The sequence below is a fragment of the Anguilla anguilla genome, chromosome 11 (genome assembly GCF_013347855.1).
Source record: "Anguilla anguilla isolate fAngAng1 chromosome 11, fAngAng1.pri, whole genome shotgun sequence".
In the NCBI taxonomy this organism is placed as follows: Eukaryota; Metazoa; Chordata; class Actinopteri; order Anguilliformes; family Anguillidae; genus Anguilla; species Anguilla anguilla.
Genome location: NC_049211.1, coordinates 10,846,855 through 10,867,387, shown reverse-complemented (window position 1 = coordinate 10,867,387; position 20,533 = coordinate 10,846,855). Strand labels below are relative to the sequence as shown.

Genomic DNA, 20,533 nt, shown 5'->3' with positions numbered 1-20,533 from the left:
CCGGTGCTTGAAGTGTGCCGAAATGTTTTGCTCATGTGAGTACCAGGGCTTTTTCTAGCTTTCCACTTCTTCCCATAACCTCTACGTATGCTTGCCTGACCAACCACCCCCCCCCCCCCCCCAAAAAAAAAAAACATTTTACAATCACATATAGGCCAAATGTAACCACTTTACTGTTCAATGAACGCTTGAGGATGTCGGCTCTACTTTACTATAGCATGCACCCTGGCCAAAACAAATCTTGACATGTTCTGCATTGCCTGATGTGTCACCTGTTCAACCAACATACAGAGGTGGAAATGTCCAAGCCTGAAATTTCCAAACCAGGCCGGTAGCCGGAATGTCAAAAGGCTTCTTTTCTCACCCCAGGGGATTTTCCAGGCAGTCTTCTCTGCTTGGATATAATCCGCTCTGTTAGCAATAGCAGGGGGGGATGTGTCCCACAACATTCCACCAATCCTGCTGGAGCATTCTTTTACTTCTGCATCTCCACCATCCACAGTCCCAGTCCCTGTTGCTTCCTTTACTTATAAGCTTGATCATTTTCTTGCGAGACAGTGTCACAAGGTGCAGAGGCAAATAGAAATGATTTGAGTTGCTGAAGGTCAAGAAGGTATTTCCTGCCACCTGGTTATACCCGGTTATATTATTTTCCATTCATCAATCCAACATAATTACATGCTGTTCACCTGATCCAACTCTTTAAAAGATTATGTTTAAAAATCACATCTTATGAGAATATGGGGAAAATATATCTTTGGGCTGATCTAAATTTTAACAGCGGAAACCGGTCATTTATTGACCTTATGTATCCTGTTGTGGAATTAAATATCACATGAGCTGAAATCTAGAACACTTGTCCTCATAATTGTTTTTTTAAAGATAAAACTGGACAAATGTTTAAGAGTAAGTAAACACAGATGTATGTGCAGCCACAGGCCACAGCTTGTATTCCATGAAATATTTCACATTACATTGGTATGCCTTTAACCATGTCAGCTGGAGCTAAAGTTCTTTATCTGGAACTTAGACTGCAATCTTAATGTTAGGCCCAGACTCGATCTAATGGTAATATGCTTTTATTCCTCATCTTAATAGTTGCATAAACATTTTGCTGATTTGATTGCAGTTTAATTTGGGCCTTAATCTTTTATTTTAATTAAGGGAACGGTATTTTACATTTTTATTGGAATTCAGTAACAATAATAACTATCGTGCTTTTATTTAAATGTGTGAAATTAGTTTTTCTACACACAACATTAGTGCCTTGTTAACTAAGAACTGATGTCAACTGTCAGCAGCTTAATCGGAATACAAACAACATTTACAAACTTTTTTGTTTCTGTAATGAATTACACAGTATGGATTTCTGTAGTGTATGCAATGCAGACAGCAGACAACTGGTACCAACAGCAGCAAAATTTTAAATGAAATGTTTTACACGATGACTTCAAGCTTGTATTAATGTGCATAGTCCCATCAGTTAGCTCATGCTCAAATGTACCATTGCTCTTCTGCTGTAAATCGCACAGAGGAGACTCACTGGTAAATCGGTGCATTGTGGGCACAGTACAATAAAGTTCTGTGTGAACACTGTCTGGAGTAATCCTTCCTTGTGACTCATAGACTCCATCTTATGTGGTACGGTCCAAGTGGAAATCATACTGGCAACCTTCACACCCACATAGCCAATAAGCTCTGCTTTATGGTTAGTTGGGGATGATTTCGCCGTTTGTTGGCAGACGCAAGGCCACCACACCTTCAAGACTTGGGCGGTGGCTGAAAAAAACAAACAGATAGTCCTGTAGGTTTCCATACTGGTAATGCTACAGTAGTCCGTGTAGCATGTACATAACTGTCACTGGCAACTCGCCTCAATCTGATCCAACTTAAATAGTATGAGACATACTTCCTGTGTTTTTTCCCCCACCTCCGCTGAAACAACAATGATAAAGACATTTGAGCACACATATTAAAATATCGCAACCAATTTGAATGTATCCTTCTCTATTTTCCTTCAGCCTAAATACCCTGCTCAAGGGCAAAACAGCAGGGTCACACCTGCAACCCAATTTCCTAACCACACTGCCAAAAGAGGGCATTTTTGGAACCAGATATAGAGGCATCACAGGGGCCTTATTATGAACCACCTGTATTAATGGGATGGAATTACACAGTCTATATGCTATGATGCATACAAATACCACAATGCATTGCATATGGAATATGTGTGATATGAAAGGTAAAGAACAGTGCATTTGATGGAGCAATGCAACTGCAGTGTCTCATAATCAGGGGTGTCATATTGGCAGTGGAAATTTTGGGATGATTCCAAGAGCCCTGACTGACAGAGGTCCTCAGGGAAATCGTGCAGTAATTGTCCAGGGATTTGGTGACCTGGGGTAGTGGGACCCAAAGTGAGATCATTTAATGGGGCTAAAAACTGAGGGATGAGTTTTTTCTTTTGTTAATTATGAATTTATTCCACTGGCAAATAACTACTATTACAGGATCGCCTTCAGTTCTAGATGTTGGCTACAATACGTGTAATACTCCGACGAAGCGCATGTAGCTATATCGATAATTAGTTGCGCAAGAGTGACACGGTCACGATTGACTGACTCACCGATAACAATCGGTTCTTCCCCCACGCACACATCAAAACTAAACGCTAGCTACTCCACGTGCACTAAGACCAAGGGGAAAACCGTAAACACTTCACTTGGAGTGTAAAGGAAGATTCCCTCTCCGCTCCTTGGGTTTGGACAAAGTTTCTAGATTTTTTTGTCGGTGAGAATCAGGAAGAATACCTTATAAAGGGGCATAATATAAGTAAATTCTGGTTTTGCTGAATTGTGTATGTGCGTGTTCAACCGCACTTCTATCCGTAAACGTAATCGAAATGAAATCACGCGAACGCTGATCGCCAAGAACAGAATTTCAGGTAAGGCCATCACTTGCTTAAATCACCGGGACAGCAGTAACGGGTAGTTATTTATTTATGGCTGATTTATTCTCGTGGGCTTTTGAATTAAATCTTCCGGTAAACTGAACTGAACTAAGTCTTATTAGTCACAGAAAGAGGTGCGGTCAATGGGGAGACGTATTTTAAGTGTGGGTACAAGTAATCGTTACATTTTCTGCTAGTCAGGCTACTGAACGCAAACTACTGGATAACTAGTAAGTTTACGTTATCAATATTACAGAATACATTAATAGATTCCCTTCCACACTGAAGTTAAATGTAGATTTTTGAATTTTTATGTTAACTGTGTTTCAACGTTATTTGTGGGTAGCCTACTTTGTCGTCACTTCCACATCCTATCCTTATTTCCTCTTAAGTTTTTTTGCCTAATGATAGGCTATTTTTGAGTGTGGCAAAACCATAATTTAATCAACCTTTAGGACAGAGTGACTGATTATTAGAGGATGCTGGCGCTCGTACGCTTATAGCGAAATATTGCGTTTATATATTAGACAAAAGGTTAGTCTCGGTATATAAAAGCCGGGGCATTTTCTGTGACATGCACCGACAGCCACGAGACACTCAAATTTCCTGTAGTAAACCCCATATATTAGGCCTGTTGCAGAATTCTAACACACCTACTCCTCTAAGTAGGCTCGGTTATTTGCGGTTCACTTATGCCTAATTGTAGTGACATTTTAACTGAGACACAATCAGCCAGACCATGGTTTAAAGTATATGTGGAAGGTACTGTAGGAGGGAGGGGCCGGTGTATTTTTGTCACTGCTTGGCAGACTTGAATCTGAGTTCCCTCCCCCCCCCTTTTGGGGAGCTGCGTTACTGTAGAGTTGATGGAAAACATGGGCTACACCATCAGCATCTACTGAAGTTTTCACATTATTTGGAAGTATGTATTTTCATATTAAATAAATAGAAGTTATCCAGGCCGAACTGACTCAAGTGGATATAGTTTTTTGTTAAAGTAAGATTTCTTCCCTTGGGGTGAAGGAAGTCAGAGAACACTTAGCTATGTTATATTACTGTTTTTTAAATAACTTAATTATGTCTGTCATAATTGTTTATAACTAAATGACGGGCTTTTAAAGCGTTTTTTCCCACACTTCATTTCGGTCCAGCAATACTGTGATTATTTTTCAACATGAATAAATTCATGGAAAATATCTAAATATGAATATATTCAATATTTTATGACAGACCATGGCATGTGATCTTATGTAGGCCTATACTGGAAAGAAAATACTACATGTTTTGGTAACAATTAGTTTTATTAGTCTTTTACTATTATGTTCCCCCTTTTTCAGTTGCCAGAAATGTTTTTTAAAAAAAAAAAACAGTATTATGACATAACATTTGATAATACAGGGGGAACCCTGGCATGGAGGATTAAGTGTAGTGTAGATTACACTGATGTGTACACTCAAGGACATTTTACACGCTTGACTCAACGTCATATCTTGATTCAGACTTGCACGCAACTCTGACACACCCTCCGAATGTCTGAATATTGATCGTGGGACATACCCTTTGAATAATCCCAGAGGTAAAACACACCCTCCTGGTGGCCTGTAAAATACTTTGGCTCTGTCAATGATACACTCTGGTTCAGCTGTGCTTTGTCATATCTGTGGTACGTATGGTTGCTCTGACTGTCGCAACAGAAGAGTAATGAGACCCTGCCAATCATTGTCACTGAGCCAACTGTATTTTAACATGGCTAACGTAAAATGCAGTCTCTTCACTAAATTGTTTAAAAAGTGGGAGGGTTATATACATCTAATAATTCTAATAACAATGAATAATTAGCTACTTACAGTATATTTGCAGTATCTAGCACTTTTCTCACATTCAGAGCGCTTTACAGTGATGAATGCATGATAGCCATTTTTCACCAGAACGCTCACCACACACCAGCTAATGTGGTGAAGGAGTTTTTAGGCAATTGAACTGCGGTATGATGAGGTGGCAGGTTGACAGATCCAGGTTGGGAATTTAATCAGGACACCAGTGAATCCTCTACTCTTTGCTGACGAGTGTCATGGGATATGTAGTGACCACAGTGAGTCAAGGCCTGAGTTTAGCATCGTTTTTGAACTACATCAGTACCTACAGCAGTGTCCCCATCACTGCACTTCATATGATCAGAGGGAAGATTGCCCCCTATTCGCCCACAAACCGCACGTCCAGCAGAAACGTTTTCAGGAGGTTTCCCATCCAAGTACTAACCAAGCGTACACTAGCTTGGTTTCAGCCATTCAGCAGGTGTAGGGCAAATGGTGGTGTATTGAGGTTATAAAATACGCAAGAGGAAAACAGGCTCTGTTTAAAACGGGAATGAGTCGAGTTGGAATCTTTTTTTCACGCAGTTGCTTAAGTTGGCTACGTGAGGATTGGAAGAACAAAATCTGAAGAAAGACTATTATTGTCTTATTGGCAATGGCCTTAGACTTTACTGATTCATTCCTGATACTCCCAAAGGACCACGGGCCTACGGGCATGGTATTCTCAGCTCATATTTGGCTCAAGACAAATGACTCAGATTAGTGACATCCCAGAATAAGTGGCATTTAGCTGAACTATTCAGCTATTTTCTTATGCAGTGAGAGATAATTTTAAAAAATACCCTGCACTCAGTAAAGAGGAATCTGGTCCTCTTTCATATTTTTTGGCAATATTATCTGAGGCTCCATTGACTTTGTTCAAACCTCTCTTTATTCTCTTCAGTTAAAATCAAGCATTTTATCAATGATTGAAAGGCGCGGTTGCCTGTCTGTGAAGGCTAATGAAAGTAGGCTTTCAATTACAATCTCTCTCATGCAGTGATCTCTCCTGCAATTTTTCAGTGGTATGTCTACTTCTGAGAAATACAATTTTCCATTTAATCTCTCAAGGAATAGCCTATATTCATTTCACAAACTTAAAAAAAATACAGACCAAATTATGTCAACATTAATGTATGTATGTATTTATATATTTGTATTCATGTATGTATTTATGTTTCAATTATGGTGTTTAAGGATGATCAAATATGAACAGGTCTTGCATTGAAAATTATTGTCAGTTTTCTCTCTAATCTGTTCATTACCGGCAGTGATGTGCAAGAGTAGCCACTGTTAATTCTGAAATCAGGAATTGGCTTCTAGGCCTAATTGCTTCAAACAAGAATTGGTGGACCTGGCCCAGCTGTTCTGTAATTTTCCACCTCACAAAGACCCCTGTCCTGGCAGTTTCCCCAGTCAGAGCAAAGCAGGGGCAGGGAAGGACACTTGGTGAGCTTGGAAAGGATCACTGGTTTCAATTAGAGTTCAGTGGTTCACAAACAGCGGGCTACAGAAATGCCAGAAATATCCCATGCCTTCCATTAGCGTTGATACACTGGTCAATTAAAGTGGGTTGTTGGCACAGTTAGTTTGGCTGCAGCTGACATTGATCACATGTTTAAGCGTATTTTTTGTGTGTGCCGTTTTTAAATAGTTTGAATAACTTGGGGAAAGTATGCTCACATGCCCCGGAAGAATGCTGAGTTTTGACTGCGGCACATTTGTTGTTATTCATTGTTAGAAGCCATGCTGCACTCTTTGGAAATTGCTGTCTGAATTTTTCATTAAAATTAATTTTCAACAAAGGCAGTCCAACCAAAGTATTCTGTAAGTGTAGCTGGCAGTTCCGTCCTGTAATTGGAAAACGTCTTTGGTGTCTGAGATTTTACAATTTGAACTGATTGCCTGACCATTTCAGTAGAAGGGTGTGAATGCAAGCAGGGGGTCTAATGTCAGTCTCGATGAACCGCTCCAAGTGCCTATTGCTGCCCTGCATTTCAAAAAGATGTGAGGATTGGCAAGATTCTCTCATCACATCTTTTTGGCAAAATATGGGCTCTACAGTCTGGACACTCGTCCAAATGTTTTTTTTTTCATATCACTGAGCAGTAATCAGCCAAGGAAATGGCAAGAAAGTCAAGCCACTGGACTACCTGGGCCTACTGCAGAGGTTTTCCATATGTGCCAGAAACTGCCCTTTATGGTTGTATCTCGGGCCCAATTAGATATTCTCCTCTTTAGCTTTATTATCGCCTCTGATTATTAACCCCAAGTAGCCTCCCCCCTTTAAACCCCTGGAAGTACCCCAGGGTGTTTCTGAATTAGGCAATTTCCATGGTAACTGCAGCGTGTTTATTGGCTTTGTTTATTTCTCATGTAATCTATATCTTTAATCGGCTCTACAGTACCTCAGTGATACATTGAAGAGACGTTCACCATCCATTTCAAATCAAATAGATTTTATTTGTATTTGCGCTTTTTACTGAAACCTGTCACAAAGACGCTTTTGCAGAATGTCAGAAATGAGCGAAACAACCGAGCAACAACCAGGCCTGAACCCATAAATAGCAAGTGCATGAGGTAAAAAAAAAAACCCTCGAATGGAGGCAAGAAATAACTCCTTGATGGGAGGGAATCTAGGGATGAACCTGGCAGTTGAGGGGGAACCCATACTCCATTGGCCGGCCTGGTGTAAAGTAGCAGTAGACTGGTAGCAGTTACTGACACACAGTAAGGGATCAATCATAGGAAATAAAATGGGTTGAGCAGGTTACGGTTGAGGTAATGAACTATTAGAACTCAAAATTGTACAGTTCAGTATAGTGGTGTTTAGAGGGGCCGGGTGATACATCTGGAGCTCCAGGCTGCGTCGAGGCGTGGGTACGAAGCAGGGGAGGAACAGGGCTGTGGCTGTTTGCGCCCAAGGGGTGAAGGACAGGGTTGGAGGGATTCTGTGGACTCAGGGCGAAGAAACGGGCTGGAGCGGTCCGTGAACTCGGGGCGAGGGAGGGGCAGGAGCCCCAGGGGAAAGGAAACAGAGAAGACGAGGTTAGGCACTGTAAAGATTGTCAGCACACTGAGTAAATGTGGTCTCTGTGCCAATAACCTAGAATAAACACATGGATTAGAAGCTTCATCTAGCTCCTTTACAATCCACAGCCACCAGTGGACAGTGTATGAGGGCTGAGACAGCCACTACTGAGAGCCCTCCTACTGTAGCCATAATCTGATTTCATAATCTGATGTTCTAACCTAGCAGGCCTAACTCAGACCATACATTCACAGACTATGCTATACTGCTTTCCTCCCTCTATGCCATAGCCCAGGACAATGCCCTGGGCTTGGCTGATAAACCAACGTCTGGTCCTGCTGGCTTCAGGGGCCAGTACTACTAGTATGCCCCAGCCCACTCAGAGGTCTGCACATCCACATTTAACTTCATAAACTCCATGATTTAACTTGACCGTTTATCTGGATATTGGCCCTTAGGAATGGCTAGCTATATGATTGATTAAAGAGGTACGTTTTTAGCCTGCACTTATAGACAGAAAATTGTGCCTGTAGCCCATACATGGACTTCACATTTGTTCATTGAACATGCACATCTACCATGCTATTTGCAGCTGTGTTTTTGTGGTGAAATCAAGGTATTTTGTGTTTGGTCTTCCTAAAGGTTTGGAAGTAAATTTTTGGTTGGATTCAGTTGGGCTCTCACATTTCTGCAAGGTTCAAGTTGTGCTGAAGGCTCGGTCTCTGGCTCTAGAAGGGCCTTTTGTTCTCTAATAGCTGTTTAGATAACCTTGGTCAAGATAGGATCTTGATTACAGATTGTAATTCTAATATAACCTGCACATGCAGCAGTGTTCTGCAGTGGTAGAGCTGGACTTGTTTGAGTAAACATGGACTCTGCCTGTGTATTCCTAATCAATGCTTTATTTACAATTCAGCTGTAAATGACACAATTCATCCTGCACAAGGGCTCACGTCAAGCACATCGATAACTCGAAAAGAATGCACTCAGTTGAGTGCAGATCTCTGCCAAGGCAATACAGTCTCCCCTCGCATTAAGGTGCACAGCAAGCGTCTTTGCAATCCTGTCAGTACTTTTCGGGATATGTTTGGCCTGATGTTAGCTTTAGAGGAAAGGTCAGAGGTCACCAAAGTAAATAGTTGTCCTCCTTTTGGGAAAATGAATGGCCGCAGCAAATTTCCAGATATGGCTTTCACAGACGAACAGGCTGACGGATGGACGTGCAGATAATTGCTGAGTTGACAGACAACACGTGGATGCATTTTATGCATTTCTGCTCACCCGCATTTATGAAATCCACAGGAATGCGACTCATTATCAACGTATGGGCTTGCGTGTGTTAAAAAAAAAAAACGCGTGAGGCATGCGCCAAACGTTCGCTCGCTGAAAGGCTGTGAGGCGCAGCAGGTCTGGAGTCCGCTGCGTTGAGTGAGCTGGATTCTCCTTCTCGTCTGAGAGTCGGCAGTTAATGCGGGGGTCAGAGCTTTTCTGTGAGCCATTGATAGATGTCTAACTTGTGGAGCTTTTTTTGTGGCAAAACTCTTAACCACTCTGGCTCTTCTGAAAGAATAGAATAGCTCCAATACTGGGCGACTCCCACCTTTACCTAGTGTGACAGCGTGTTCCAGACAGGTAGAGGATTATACTCAGTTATTCAGTTTTTGCCTGCAGGGTTTCATGTCTAGAAGTTACCCAATGCAGACGTTTTCAACCTTATGTCAATAGAAAGGTTTTTTTTTCCCCCTGAACCGAGGCTTTAACTGAAGTGCTCATTTATACAATTTGCACCTTACATTTTATTATCCTTTAAAATGATTTTTCTTCAACCCATTTCCTCCTCTTGTCTGCAGTACACTGGGCAGTGCTTCTGTAATTGTTTGAAAACCACTGACTAGACAGTCGTGGTACTTTATGTATCACCTTGATACTCCCAGTCTACTGGCTACTATTTATTAGTTGTCCTTTGTTTGACCCCACAACCTTATGGTGCCTGGAAGGACAAACCACTCAACCACTGTTTTAGTCTCGAGCATTTTGATTCATAGTTGATTTTCCCCCCCTCATGCCTGTCTCTTTTTCTCAATTCTTGTACAGTGTTGTTTCATTAATATTAATCGACCTTCTTCCACAAGGGCTGTGGTCACAACCGCACTGTGATTACGGATGATGTCATGGAAGAGCAAGCTCTGCAAACATGACAGCCTCTGAGCACGTTTTCTCTCAAGTTCCTTGCAGACACTGCCGGGGTTTTTCAACGAGTGATCTAGTTCGAGTTGTGTTGAGTTTCGTCTTCTGTCTCGGAGAGAATTGTTCCTCAAATCAAACGAGAGTGCTTGTCGAAAACCGCGGCAGTGTTTACAAGCAACTTGAGGAAACGCGCTTAGATGTTACCGTGTTTACCCATCAATGATGTCATCCGTGACCAACAGCGCCCCTTGTGAAAAGGTCCATTGATGAGGCCTGAGGCCTGCAAGCTGCAAGGCAAGAACAGTGAAATTGGACTGACATGTAGGGCTCTTTGAGGGTTGGGCCGTCGAAATGAAAGCGGGACAGGAAAGGACTTCCTGTAATCTTCAGAACTGAGACACGATTTTCTCATCTGTGTTTCCTCCGCCAATCATCCCTGCATTGATGGCTTTAGTGTTTAGTCTGCGTGTCAGAATCTGTGCCATCTGAGTTTTATTTCATGTCAAGAGCCTTTTTTTCTTATCTAAAATTGGCAGCAGGACTGGGAGGCAAACTTTGGGAATTTGGTTCTGTCGGCTTGACGAGAAGGGAATTGGTGTTGTACTTGCCCTCTTGCACTTCTGTGCTGCTTTCTAGAGATTCATCTTTGTGTCATTAAAAACTGAATTTCCAGGCAGATCCTTATGAAGATTTCTGCCTTGATGTTTTTTTTTATTTTAAATCCACACCTTTCCCTTTCATCGTAGCTGGAAGTGTGACGTCTCTGGGAAATAGCTGTTGAGATTGTTACCTCCTCCTGAGTCAGACAGGCCTATTCTTTTTGTTAGAATTTTTCTGACAGTATGTGGGCTCAGAGAATACGAACAAGATGGGTGTTTTGTTTCCTCACATATTTAAATGGTTGTGTTCATTTCTTTGATGAAGACGTGCTCCCAGCATGTCTTATGTAAAAAAAAAATTAAAAAAAGAATTCTACATTAATAGCAGTTGAATAAGCAGCTAGTACTGCTAGTGCCACAGGTGTATCCCATCCTGGTCTAAGGTCCAGTTATTTGTTCTCTCTCTGCCCTGTCTGCACTCTTTAGCCAGCAGAGCTGCCAATGTTAGGCTCAGGCTGACTGCAGAATCATCACACTCTCCGGTTGTCTGTAAATGGTGTTTGAATACAGCCTCACTTGATCGACTACATTCTCATTAGGGAAGTTTGCGCTGATACCTCCCTTCCATCCTGAGAGAGAGAGTGAGAGAGAGTGAGAGAGAGTGGGAGAGGCAATTGTGCCTCAGGATCCCTTTTAAAAGCTCAAAGTAGGCTATGTAAGCATACGTCAGTCCCTCCCCCCCCCCCCCCCCAGAAATAACTTGCCATGCATTTACGGATAAAGATTCCATTTGTTTCTTTGGTATTTGGCATGACACAAGAATTCCACCAGCAGTGTGCAGGCAGATTTGCTCCCCGGTCTGCCTGGGGTCCGTCCTCCCTGGTAAACATCAAAATGGAGGAACCAGAGAGAGATTGCGTCCCTCACACATAGACCCCCCGTTTTGTAACCTTCTGCTCCCTGACAGACCAGGCGTAGATTTACGCTTTATGTCTCATTGCTGATGGTAATCTCCATGCGCAGACACTCTGTGTCCCGTGTCCTCTGCGTGGCAGAAGAGAAGGGCGCTCCGGTACAGTTGGCTGGTTCCACTGTAAAGCGTAACTGAGCACTTGCACGTTTATCCAGAGAAGCAATAGTGTTTCTGCTTGTGCAGTACAGAGGCATTTGTCAGCCGATGAGTCATTCGAGTCTGAAAACGTTTAGTGCCACCCCCTGTGTGCTGCTAAGTCCTTTTCCTCAAGAGCAGTTATTGCTTTACACCCTTCAAATTACGACGTGCATGCGTTAACAGGAAAAAGAAAATGCAGTGCACATTTTACAGTGTCACAAAGTAATTTACAGCCTCTGCAGCTCTCAAGCAATCCTGAATGCCCTTTAACACACCTAGTACCTTGTTTCCAGCTTGTCTGACGCAGTGTGCGTGTAGGAAATCACGATGCTTTGCTACTTTCATGTTGTACCGACAACAATATACAGGCTTGTTGCGGATGACTTCCTCCGCCTTAGGTTGTATTATCACTAAACAGAATATGAACACCGTGGTGTTTGGATTGCAGAAGAAAACGTATAGATATAGATTCCCTTAGGAAATCACGGTTATTGGGACATTTCAGTGAAGGCTTGGCCCAGTGGGAGAGGGGTAGCATTTTGGGAAATTAATACATTTTTCCCTTTTTAACTTTAAAAGGTGAAGACCGTCCACAAAGCCCTACATTTATTTACAGTACCATGCCATTTTAAAGCAGACAGATTTATGGAAGAAATTAAAGTTATAAAAGCTAGTTAGCCTATCGGGGGTGTGTTGTAGACAGACTTTGACTCCTGTGTCACCACATACTTTACCGTAACTTAGTGGTTATGAGCGTTTTAATGTAACAGTGGTGCAAGACTAGTTTGTTTTGGCTGTGTGACCGTCTGAAGTCCGTTTTAAGAGGCAAGTGGAAGGTTTTACTGAATATGTTCACTGTGGTTTAAAGGGCATCTAGAAACACTGTCAGTAGTGCACCTGACAGTTTTCATTTGACACATATGCACATGGTTCTGGAGATTATTTCCTAGAATAGGTTAATAAGCATCAGAAGGTGTGTGAACAGTGTTTTAATTTCATGCAACAATCACAACCCAAGTGAACTTAAATGCTTCTTACTTCCCTCAGAACATATCCTGTTTACCTTTTAACTCTTTTGTTGATGGCACAGTCGTTGCCAACTGAATGATCTTGAAGTTCACTAGCGTCTTTACTTTCTGGGATGAAGCCCATTTCCACCAGGGACAACAACTATGAAATAAAAAATGGCTGAAAAATGATGGCAGTGGAAATGAAGCTAGAACATTACATTACATTTATTTAGCAGACGCTTTTATCCAAAGCGACATACAGAAGTGCATATCAAGGTCATTGGAACAACTATAAAACAGGTTTGATAAGGTACAATGCTCATTTTGTACTGTTATTCATAACCAAGAACACAGTCCAGTTCACGCAGTGAACATTATTCTCACCTAACCTATGCTAAGTAAAACTAGGGGGAAGTACAAGCCACAATTAGCTAGAACAATTCATGTTGTCCTAGTGATTTTTAGAGTACATCTCCAGCGATTTCCTATCTAACCAATCGCAGCTTTGTGCTGTCTGTTCCTGCAGGAAGCGTACGTGTGTGTTGATGTACGGGTATGCACGGTACAACAAGTTCTCTGGTGTGGGTGGAGTGATAGTGAAGAATTTATGGTTTGTCATTATAGTCATCGGTATTGTTGCCGTTGGAAAGGAGCCTTTGCAGTTCCGGCTGCAGGGGTGTTCTTTAGTTCTGAGTTGGACAGTCCTGTGTGAGGCTCTGGGACCGGCTCTGTGGAGTACAAACACGTCCCCAGAGAGCAGCGCTCCTGCAGGAAGGATGAAGGGCCTCATTCAGCAGATCTGGACTCCCTCTGGATTGCTTTCCTGTGGCGGTGGCATCTTTTTAAAGCCCAGGAAGAAAGGCCCGTTTTTAAAGGAGCTCGGGGAATTTATTAGAACCCGCGCTGATCTCCTTTCGGCTTTCTCCCTGGGTGCTCTGCAGAAGCACTCCTGGAAGTTTTCACCGTGCCCTTCTGCAGCGGGACACTGGTCCAGTTTCACCTTTGTTTGCTGAAACGTTTTTTTTTTTGGGTTGGGGGAGGGGGCATTGTTGGTTGGAGCACTCCTTCCTCTCTTTGCTGTAGACTGACCAAGCATTGTTCTTCCAGTTTGTGGCCTTTTTTGTTGATCCGTTTAAATTTGATAGCGGGTTTTGAGCACTTCGATTTTAACCAGCTCCTCTGAGACAAAGACTGAGGGAGTGAGTAGCAGTCCAGTTCTTAGCTTGTCTGTTGATTGGTCTAGCGTTGCAATTTTAAGGGATGTTCATTGGTTTTGAGTGCTGTGAATATTAACGAGCTGCTTGCCCCTCCCCTTTGCTGCAGCCAGTTGGAGCGGAGAGCTGTGGTAGGCTGGGCCCGGGTTCGAGGAGGGAGATGTGCTCCAGCGGGCAGCTGTGTTCGGGGAACGGGCGGCCGCCATCCAGCTACGCCAGCGACAATGCCAACAACTCGGGCTCGCAGTACGCCCTCTGCGCCCTGGGCGTGGGGCTGGTGGCACTGGGCATCGTCATGATCGTGTGGAGCGTGGTGCCCTCCAACGTGCCCGGGAACAGCAGCAGCGGCGGCAGCGGCGGCGGCTCCAAGCCGGGCCCCGGCAACGCCAACGCCAGCGCCAGGGGCAACACGTCGTCGGTGGCCTTCGTCCTGGCCGGGGTGGGCGTGGCCATGCTGCTCCTGTCCATCTGCCTGGGCGTGCGGAGCAAGCGGCGGCAGCAGCGGGCGGCCCAGGCGGCCGACGCCCGGTTGAGCACCCGCGCGACCCAGGGGCAGGAAGGGGAGACGTGAGTGCCGCTTCCTTCCCCCCCGCCCTCTTCCCCCCCCCCCCTTCCCTCCCCTCTACCTCTCCTCCCTGTCCTTACAGAAACGCACACACATCTGCCCTGCTTACTCTTACACGTCCTCCCCCGCTTTCCCTCCCCTCTCCCTCTCCCCGCTGTCCTTACACAAACACACACATATCTGCCCCCCTTACACTCTCTGATTTACTGTGTTTGGTGGTTTGAAGTCTCACAGCGCCACAGTTTACCGCTCAGTGACAGAACGCCTCATATCCAATATGATATCTGGATATCTTAACTGTCACAGCTGGTTAAATTATGTCTTTATAGGAGACAAGCAGCAAAGCTGGAGTGGTGAAGTAATAATAAAAATAATAATAACTGTATTTATAGAGCACTTTTCCAACAACAAGCACAAAGTGCTTTACATAAAAGAAAAAAATAAAGCACAATAGTATAACACCACTATAAAACAATAAAAGCACTCTAAAATAATGAAGATCAAAAGGGCGAGTACAGGACTAAAATCAAGCAAGAAAATACATTTTTTTAAAGTTCCACACAATGCAAGACAAGGCTCGCAATCAGAAGTTAAAAACGAAAACCGGTAAAAGTTAAATTTAAGATAACACTTAAAAACGGAGTGAGACTTAGACGCTTGAATGAAAGACTTTAGAATGGGAGAGGGAGACGAGCACTGTGATTAGCGAATTGGTACAGTGTGATTACCGCCTGTGTGCTTGTGTCTCTGCATTTAGGCAGCTGGAAGCTGGAGGAGTCATCCTGGTGATCGATTTTTAGGCCTTTCAGACTTTCAGTATTCTAACAGAAGGACAGGAACGCCTCAGGCTCGTTCAGTCGTTTGTTTCCGTGCGTGTGTTCTTCTTTCCTTTCTCCCCAATGTTCGGGGACAGAGACTCTACGCTCACTCTCAGAGCCCAGTGCACTCTGGCCCCCCCAGAACACGAGAAGGTGGGGGAGGGTCAGAGGGGAAAAAAGAGTGGTGACCTGCTGCGATGGAGTTAAACCATACGAGAGAAAAAACAGGGCATTCTTTAGATGCCTTTCTGGTTACAGGGCCAGTGACTCTGACTTTGGGCACGTGGCGCTCGACGGTGGCACCATCAGTGCAGGTCTCAGCCGAAGTGGCCTCTTCTCCAGTTTGTGTCCGTGTTGTGCACGTTACCGTGTGAATCGGCCCGGAAACGCACACAAAAGTAGATGACGTTCAGACTGAGAAGATGCTTACTTGGGCTATTATGCTCGTAGGCCTACTCGGGCTATTATGCTCGTAGGCCTACTTGGGCTATTATGCTCGTAGGCTTACTTGGGCTATTATGCTCGTAGGCTTACTTGGGCTATTATGCTCGTAGGCTTTGTGAAGTAAGATTAGCTGTGTTTACCGTAAGTGACGTGCGTTTGATAAATACAGAAGATTGTTCCGCAGATATTAGTTTGGCAGGTGCAGGGTAAGGCGTGGGTGGAGCGTCACATTAAACATGCTGTCCTTGCTATTATTACCACAATTAAATCATTAAATGATTCATGTTTTCCCAGCCAAAGCCCATTCACAGTGTTTGTTTCTCTGCGCTGGCAAATTATGCGCTCGATGGCGCCATTTCGGGTCTGGCGGAAATGCAAATGCGTAGAATGGCAGGGAGACTTCTGCAAAAGCTGACACGTTTTGCCGTTTGAGTTCTGCTTTTCAGAAAGACGTGCCGATTCTGACTCCGTATCGCAGGGTATTTCGGTTCTTCAGAGACATTGGCAGCAGGACGCCGCCGTGCTGCAGCGTAGCGGTTCTTTAGAGGAGCCGCCAGACGATGACCGTGTGCTCATTTTAACCGTTTGCAGGGGAGGTCTGGGAGGACGTTAATCACGCGCTGTTATTTTTTCGTGCTGAGTCCGGGCTTTGAGGCAGGGCCGTGTTTTCGGGTGAATGGCGGGAGGTCTCGGAGCGGACCCGCTGTCCGCCCGTCGTAATTCGCCGGGAGGCAGCTGTGTTCCCCTCCCCCCCCCCCCCGGGGAGCGCCTGGGCGTGGGCCCTTCTCCTGTCCTCGGTTTGGGAACACACCAGAACTGGTATGAGCGCTGGCAGAACACCCAGGCCGTTCGTGCGGTGCTTCAGACGGTGCGGCGCGAGCCAGATGGCGGGTGTTTGTGCTGCACCTGCGTGGGCCCTAGTAAAACAGTATCCCCTGTATCCTGTTCATCCGCAAGTCATTTTTCCTCTCGCACGCTGTATTTACAGTGTGCTGTTCTTCCAGTAAATAACATTTGTTTTGGTTATTTATGTAGGTGTTTGAATTTCGTTTTGTTGACCTTGTTTTGCCAACAAAGCAAAGATTATAAACATCATTTATTTATTTATTTATTTATATTGCATTTTTGAGGCAGACAAGCAGGGTTTGCTTCAGAGATCGGCAGAGCTTGAACTTTTCTTGTTGATCTGCTCAGTGTAAAATCAGTTCAGGGGAGGCGATTCAGAATCAGCTCAGGTTTGGTGCGTACATGCATGGAAAATCACATGGAGTAAAGGTGTTCAGGCACTCTTCCACAGCAGGATCCAGGATGGGGAGTTTCTCCTGTTCACGGCTGTGGAGGTTAGGACAGCCGAAACCCCGCCCATCTTCTGATGCAGTCTGAAGGCCCACCTCCTCAGACTGCATCATAGCTCCTCTGACCCTCTTCAGCCTTCCTCTTTCTGTTTTTTCACCTTTCATTTTGGGATTGTAATGTTTAAAAAACAGTTCAGCTGTGTAGTGTGTATCTTTACTGATTATGAATGGGCCTTCTGTCTTTTTAGCGAACTTGCACTTTTGTATTCCTGAGGCTAAAACTGAAATTCTCCTGTCATTTTTTAAAGTCTGCTTAAGAGCATCTGCAGACTGCTTGTGATAGTCAAGATTACAATTCAGAATCACTTTAGATTGCACCATGGCTCCCCTGACCACCTTTAAATGTCATTTATTTTTCCCTTTTTTTTCCTTCTGATTTTCTGATTTGGGATAATGTTATAGGTGTAGTAGTGTCTGAGTTTGAGAAGTCTACTGATACTGATAAGTCTACTGGCGGTGAGTGGACGGAAGGCGGATTTTAGGCGCGGGCGTGAGCGTTGAAACCTCTGCTTGTGCGTGTCTGTGCGCAGGGAGGAGACGGCCGCCAGGTATGACGTGCCCACCTACGAGGAGGCGGTGGGCAGCGGGCGGTACCCGGCGCCACCCAGCCTCCTGCCCTGCAGCAGCAGCGCCTCCCAGCTCCCGTCCTACGAGGACCTGGTGGACGGCGTCCAGCACGAGGACGAGGACGAGGCGCCTGCCGGTCCCCAGCCCACCCCCGCCGCCGCCGCCGCCGCGGCCCCTCAGCTACAGCCCGCGCCCAACCGCCAGAACGGGCTCGGCCGCAAGCTCCGCCCCCCCAAGGTGAGGCGAATCAAATCGGAGAAGCTGCACCTGAAGGACATCAGTAACGCGCCCCAGGCCGGCCCACCATCCATTGAGCCCCTCACTCCTCCTCCGCAGTATGATGACCAGCTGCCAAGACTCTGAAGGAGCCCCCTGCTGGCCGGAAGAGAGAAATGCCACTTAATTTGCTCTCTCTCTCACTCTCTCTCTCTCTCTCTTTTTCTCTCTCTTGCTAACTCTGAACTAAAACTGTTATCTGTGACTGTCAGACATCCTGCCTGTCACCCAGAAGGATGGCACAAGCAGAGTGAAATAGCTGTTGCTATTCACATTTTCCATTCTAAGATAATGGACAGATAATGAATAAAGGCAGTAGTATTTTAAATGAAGGGGTGGGATGGGGAGGGGGGGGATGTGCTCCTTTCTGATCAAAAACCTCCAGGCCTTAATGGAGTCAGTTTCTTGCCCTTCCAGCTCAGTATCTGTAATGAAGAATGTTTCAAACCCTGTGCTTATTTTTCTAAAGAATTTCAGCCTTTGAATGTTTGAGTGAATGACAGGTCCCATACAATTTCAAATATGACCATTTGTGTTTCTTATTATGCTGGGGGATTCTAAAGCTGGCTGATATTGTGTTAAGAATTTAGGATTTCTTTTTGGATACGAATGAACACAGCACAGATCTACGCCTTGGTTCTTTCTTATTCTTATTCTGACTTTTGATTGGTTCATTCTGTGCAGTGTGGTTCACAAGTGCTTTTCAGACCGTTCCAGGCATCTTCGCAGTGAGCTGATTGGTTGAATTAGAGCCGTGCGCACAAGGACATGCTTTTAAGACTTCCAGGCATCTTTGTGGCCAGCTAATTGAGCGTGATCAGAAGAGAAGGACCCCATAGATGGCCGGGTCCTCAGCTGTAGGCCTGGGACAAAGGCTGCGCGTTCTGAGGGCAGCTGCGTGTTTTTTTTTTTTTGTTGTTTTTTTTTTTTTTTTTGTGGAGCATCTCCGCAGACAGACAGTACCGGCCGATGGCCGAGCACAGAGGACCTCTTTGACTGCGCATCTGCCAGCAGGAAGAGAGAGACTCTGGCCATCCCCACAGCCCTGACTGCTCTCTCTGTCCTCCCGACAGCAGCACCTGAAACGGGCTTTTCTGTCCTACCCCAGAACGATTGGGGAATGGCCCCTCCAGGGAGGGGAAGTGTCCCGCGTTGTGGGTTCGAACCCAAATGTCTTTCACTCTGCTTTTTTGGACCCTGTGAAAGACCTTTCCCATTGGCGTCTTTATCTGACTTCGCCTCGTTCATTCAGCTCCGGAAGAATGCCCCCCCCGCCCGTCCCCACCATTTTAAATCAGTGACAGACTTTGTGTACAAAATCTTGATTCGAAATGTGAGAAATCTAATTCGAGGTGCTTCTTTTAGAAATCTTTTCAAAAGTATATTTGGTCCTTGTGATATGTCTGGACTTGTGACATGTCACTTTTCAACATGAATGTGGAACAAAATGGCTACCTGGTCTTGTTTGTTACAAAGCAAAGGTGGTATTCGCAATCCCATTCAATCTAATGTTTACCTTAGATGTGTGGCTCATATAAATACCATGTTCATCTCTTTCCATTTTCATTCAATTCATTTTGGTGTTGAAAAATATTTGGTCCCAGTTCGCTGTATGGGAATAGATTGACTGCCTTACATGGTAACTACATAAGTACCATGCAGTTCTTTAATGTTTTATTCCACGTGTATAATTAAATATAGTATTAGAGATAGTATTGTGGCTATTTTACGGCCTACATTTAATGATATTATTTGTAATTGGACTCGGTAAACAAAATCTGCAATATTTCCTGTGCAGTTACTGTATATTGATCTCAATCTCAGTTGATCTGCCGTGTTGTTGTTAATTATCACAGATGTAGATGTTTCTCGGGTGTGTGTGTGTGTGTGTGGGTGGGAGGGGGGGGGGGGGGGTTGTGTGTGGGGGAGGGGGCTGCTTTGAACACTTTAGTTGGTTTAAAAATTCCAAATATTCACTGAAAAAATACCTATAAGAGATATGGTTGGTTTTTGCATTTGTTTTGCAGTTCAACCTGCAGTGACCAGTTTAGGTTATGGTTCAGACTTAATTTCAGCAGCAATGCACACATCACACAAGAAAAGTATTTTTAATGTCATGCTGCCATGCTCCCTAACAGAATGATGCTGTTCCTTTTTTAGCTGTACATACGTTTTTTTTTTTGTTCACTTGGTATTCTTTTTTCAGAAAGCCTAAGGAATCCTCTGAATGCATGTTTTAAAGTAACCTTGTTGTACATTCACTGTACTACATCCTTGTTTATCGAAGGTGCATAAATATTATTTTTGCCATCTGATCCCATAGAAATATTTTCAACAATGTGTTAGGGTTCTCCTGAGTTAACATGAACGGAGGTGTTAAACATAGTGCTGGAAATGTGCGTGAGACTGTGTTTTAATAATGCAAATCAGTATTGAATAAGATGTATTTATTTTGAATGTGTTTTTAAAGAGGATGTGCTCCTCTCCTGAAATTGTTAGTAATAAAATGAAAATGCGACCCATATTTGTATTTCAGCACCTCTGTCTTGCACG

At 44.2% G+C, this 20,533-nt stretch overlaps 1 protein-coding gene across 1 annotated transcript; it reads left to right on the top strand.

Annotated features, from left to right (window-relative positions):
* The first annotated feature begins 2,676 nt into the window (after positions 1 to 2,676).
* On the top strand, positions 2,677 to 19,872 carry tmem51a (transmembrane protein 51a). Its single transcript, XM_035382552.1, has 3 exons — positions 2,677 to 2,944; positions 14,065 to 14,522; positions 17,668 to 19,872. Exons 2-3 carry the CDS (start codon positions 14,116 to 14,118, stop codon positions 18,065 to 18,067), a joined length of 807 nt encoding a protein of 268 aa, XP_035238443.1. The 5' UTR covers positions 2,677 to 2,944; positions 14,065 to 14,115; the 3' UTR covers positions 18,068 to 19,872.
* Positions 19,873 to 20,533: the final 661 nt, after the last annotated feature.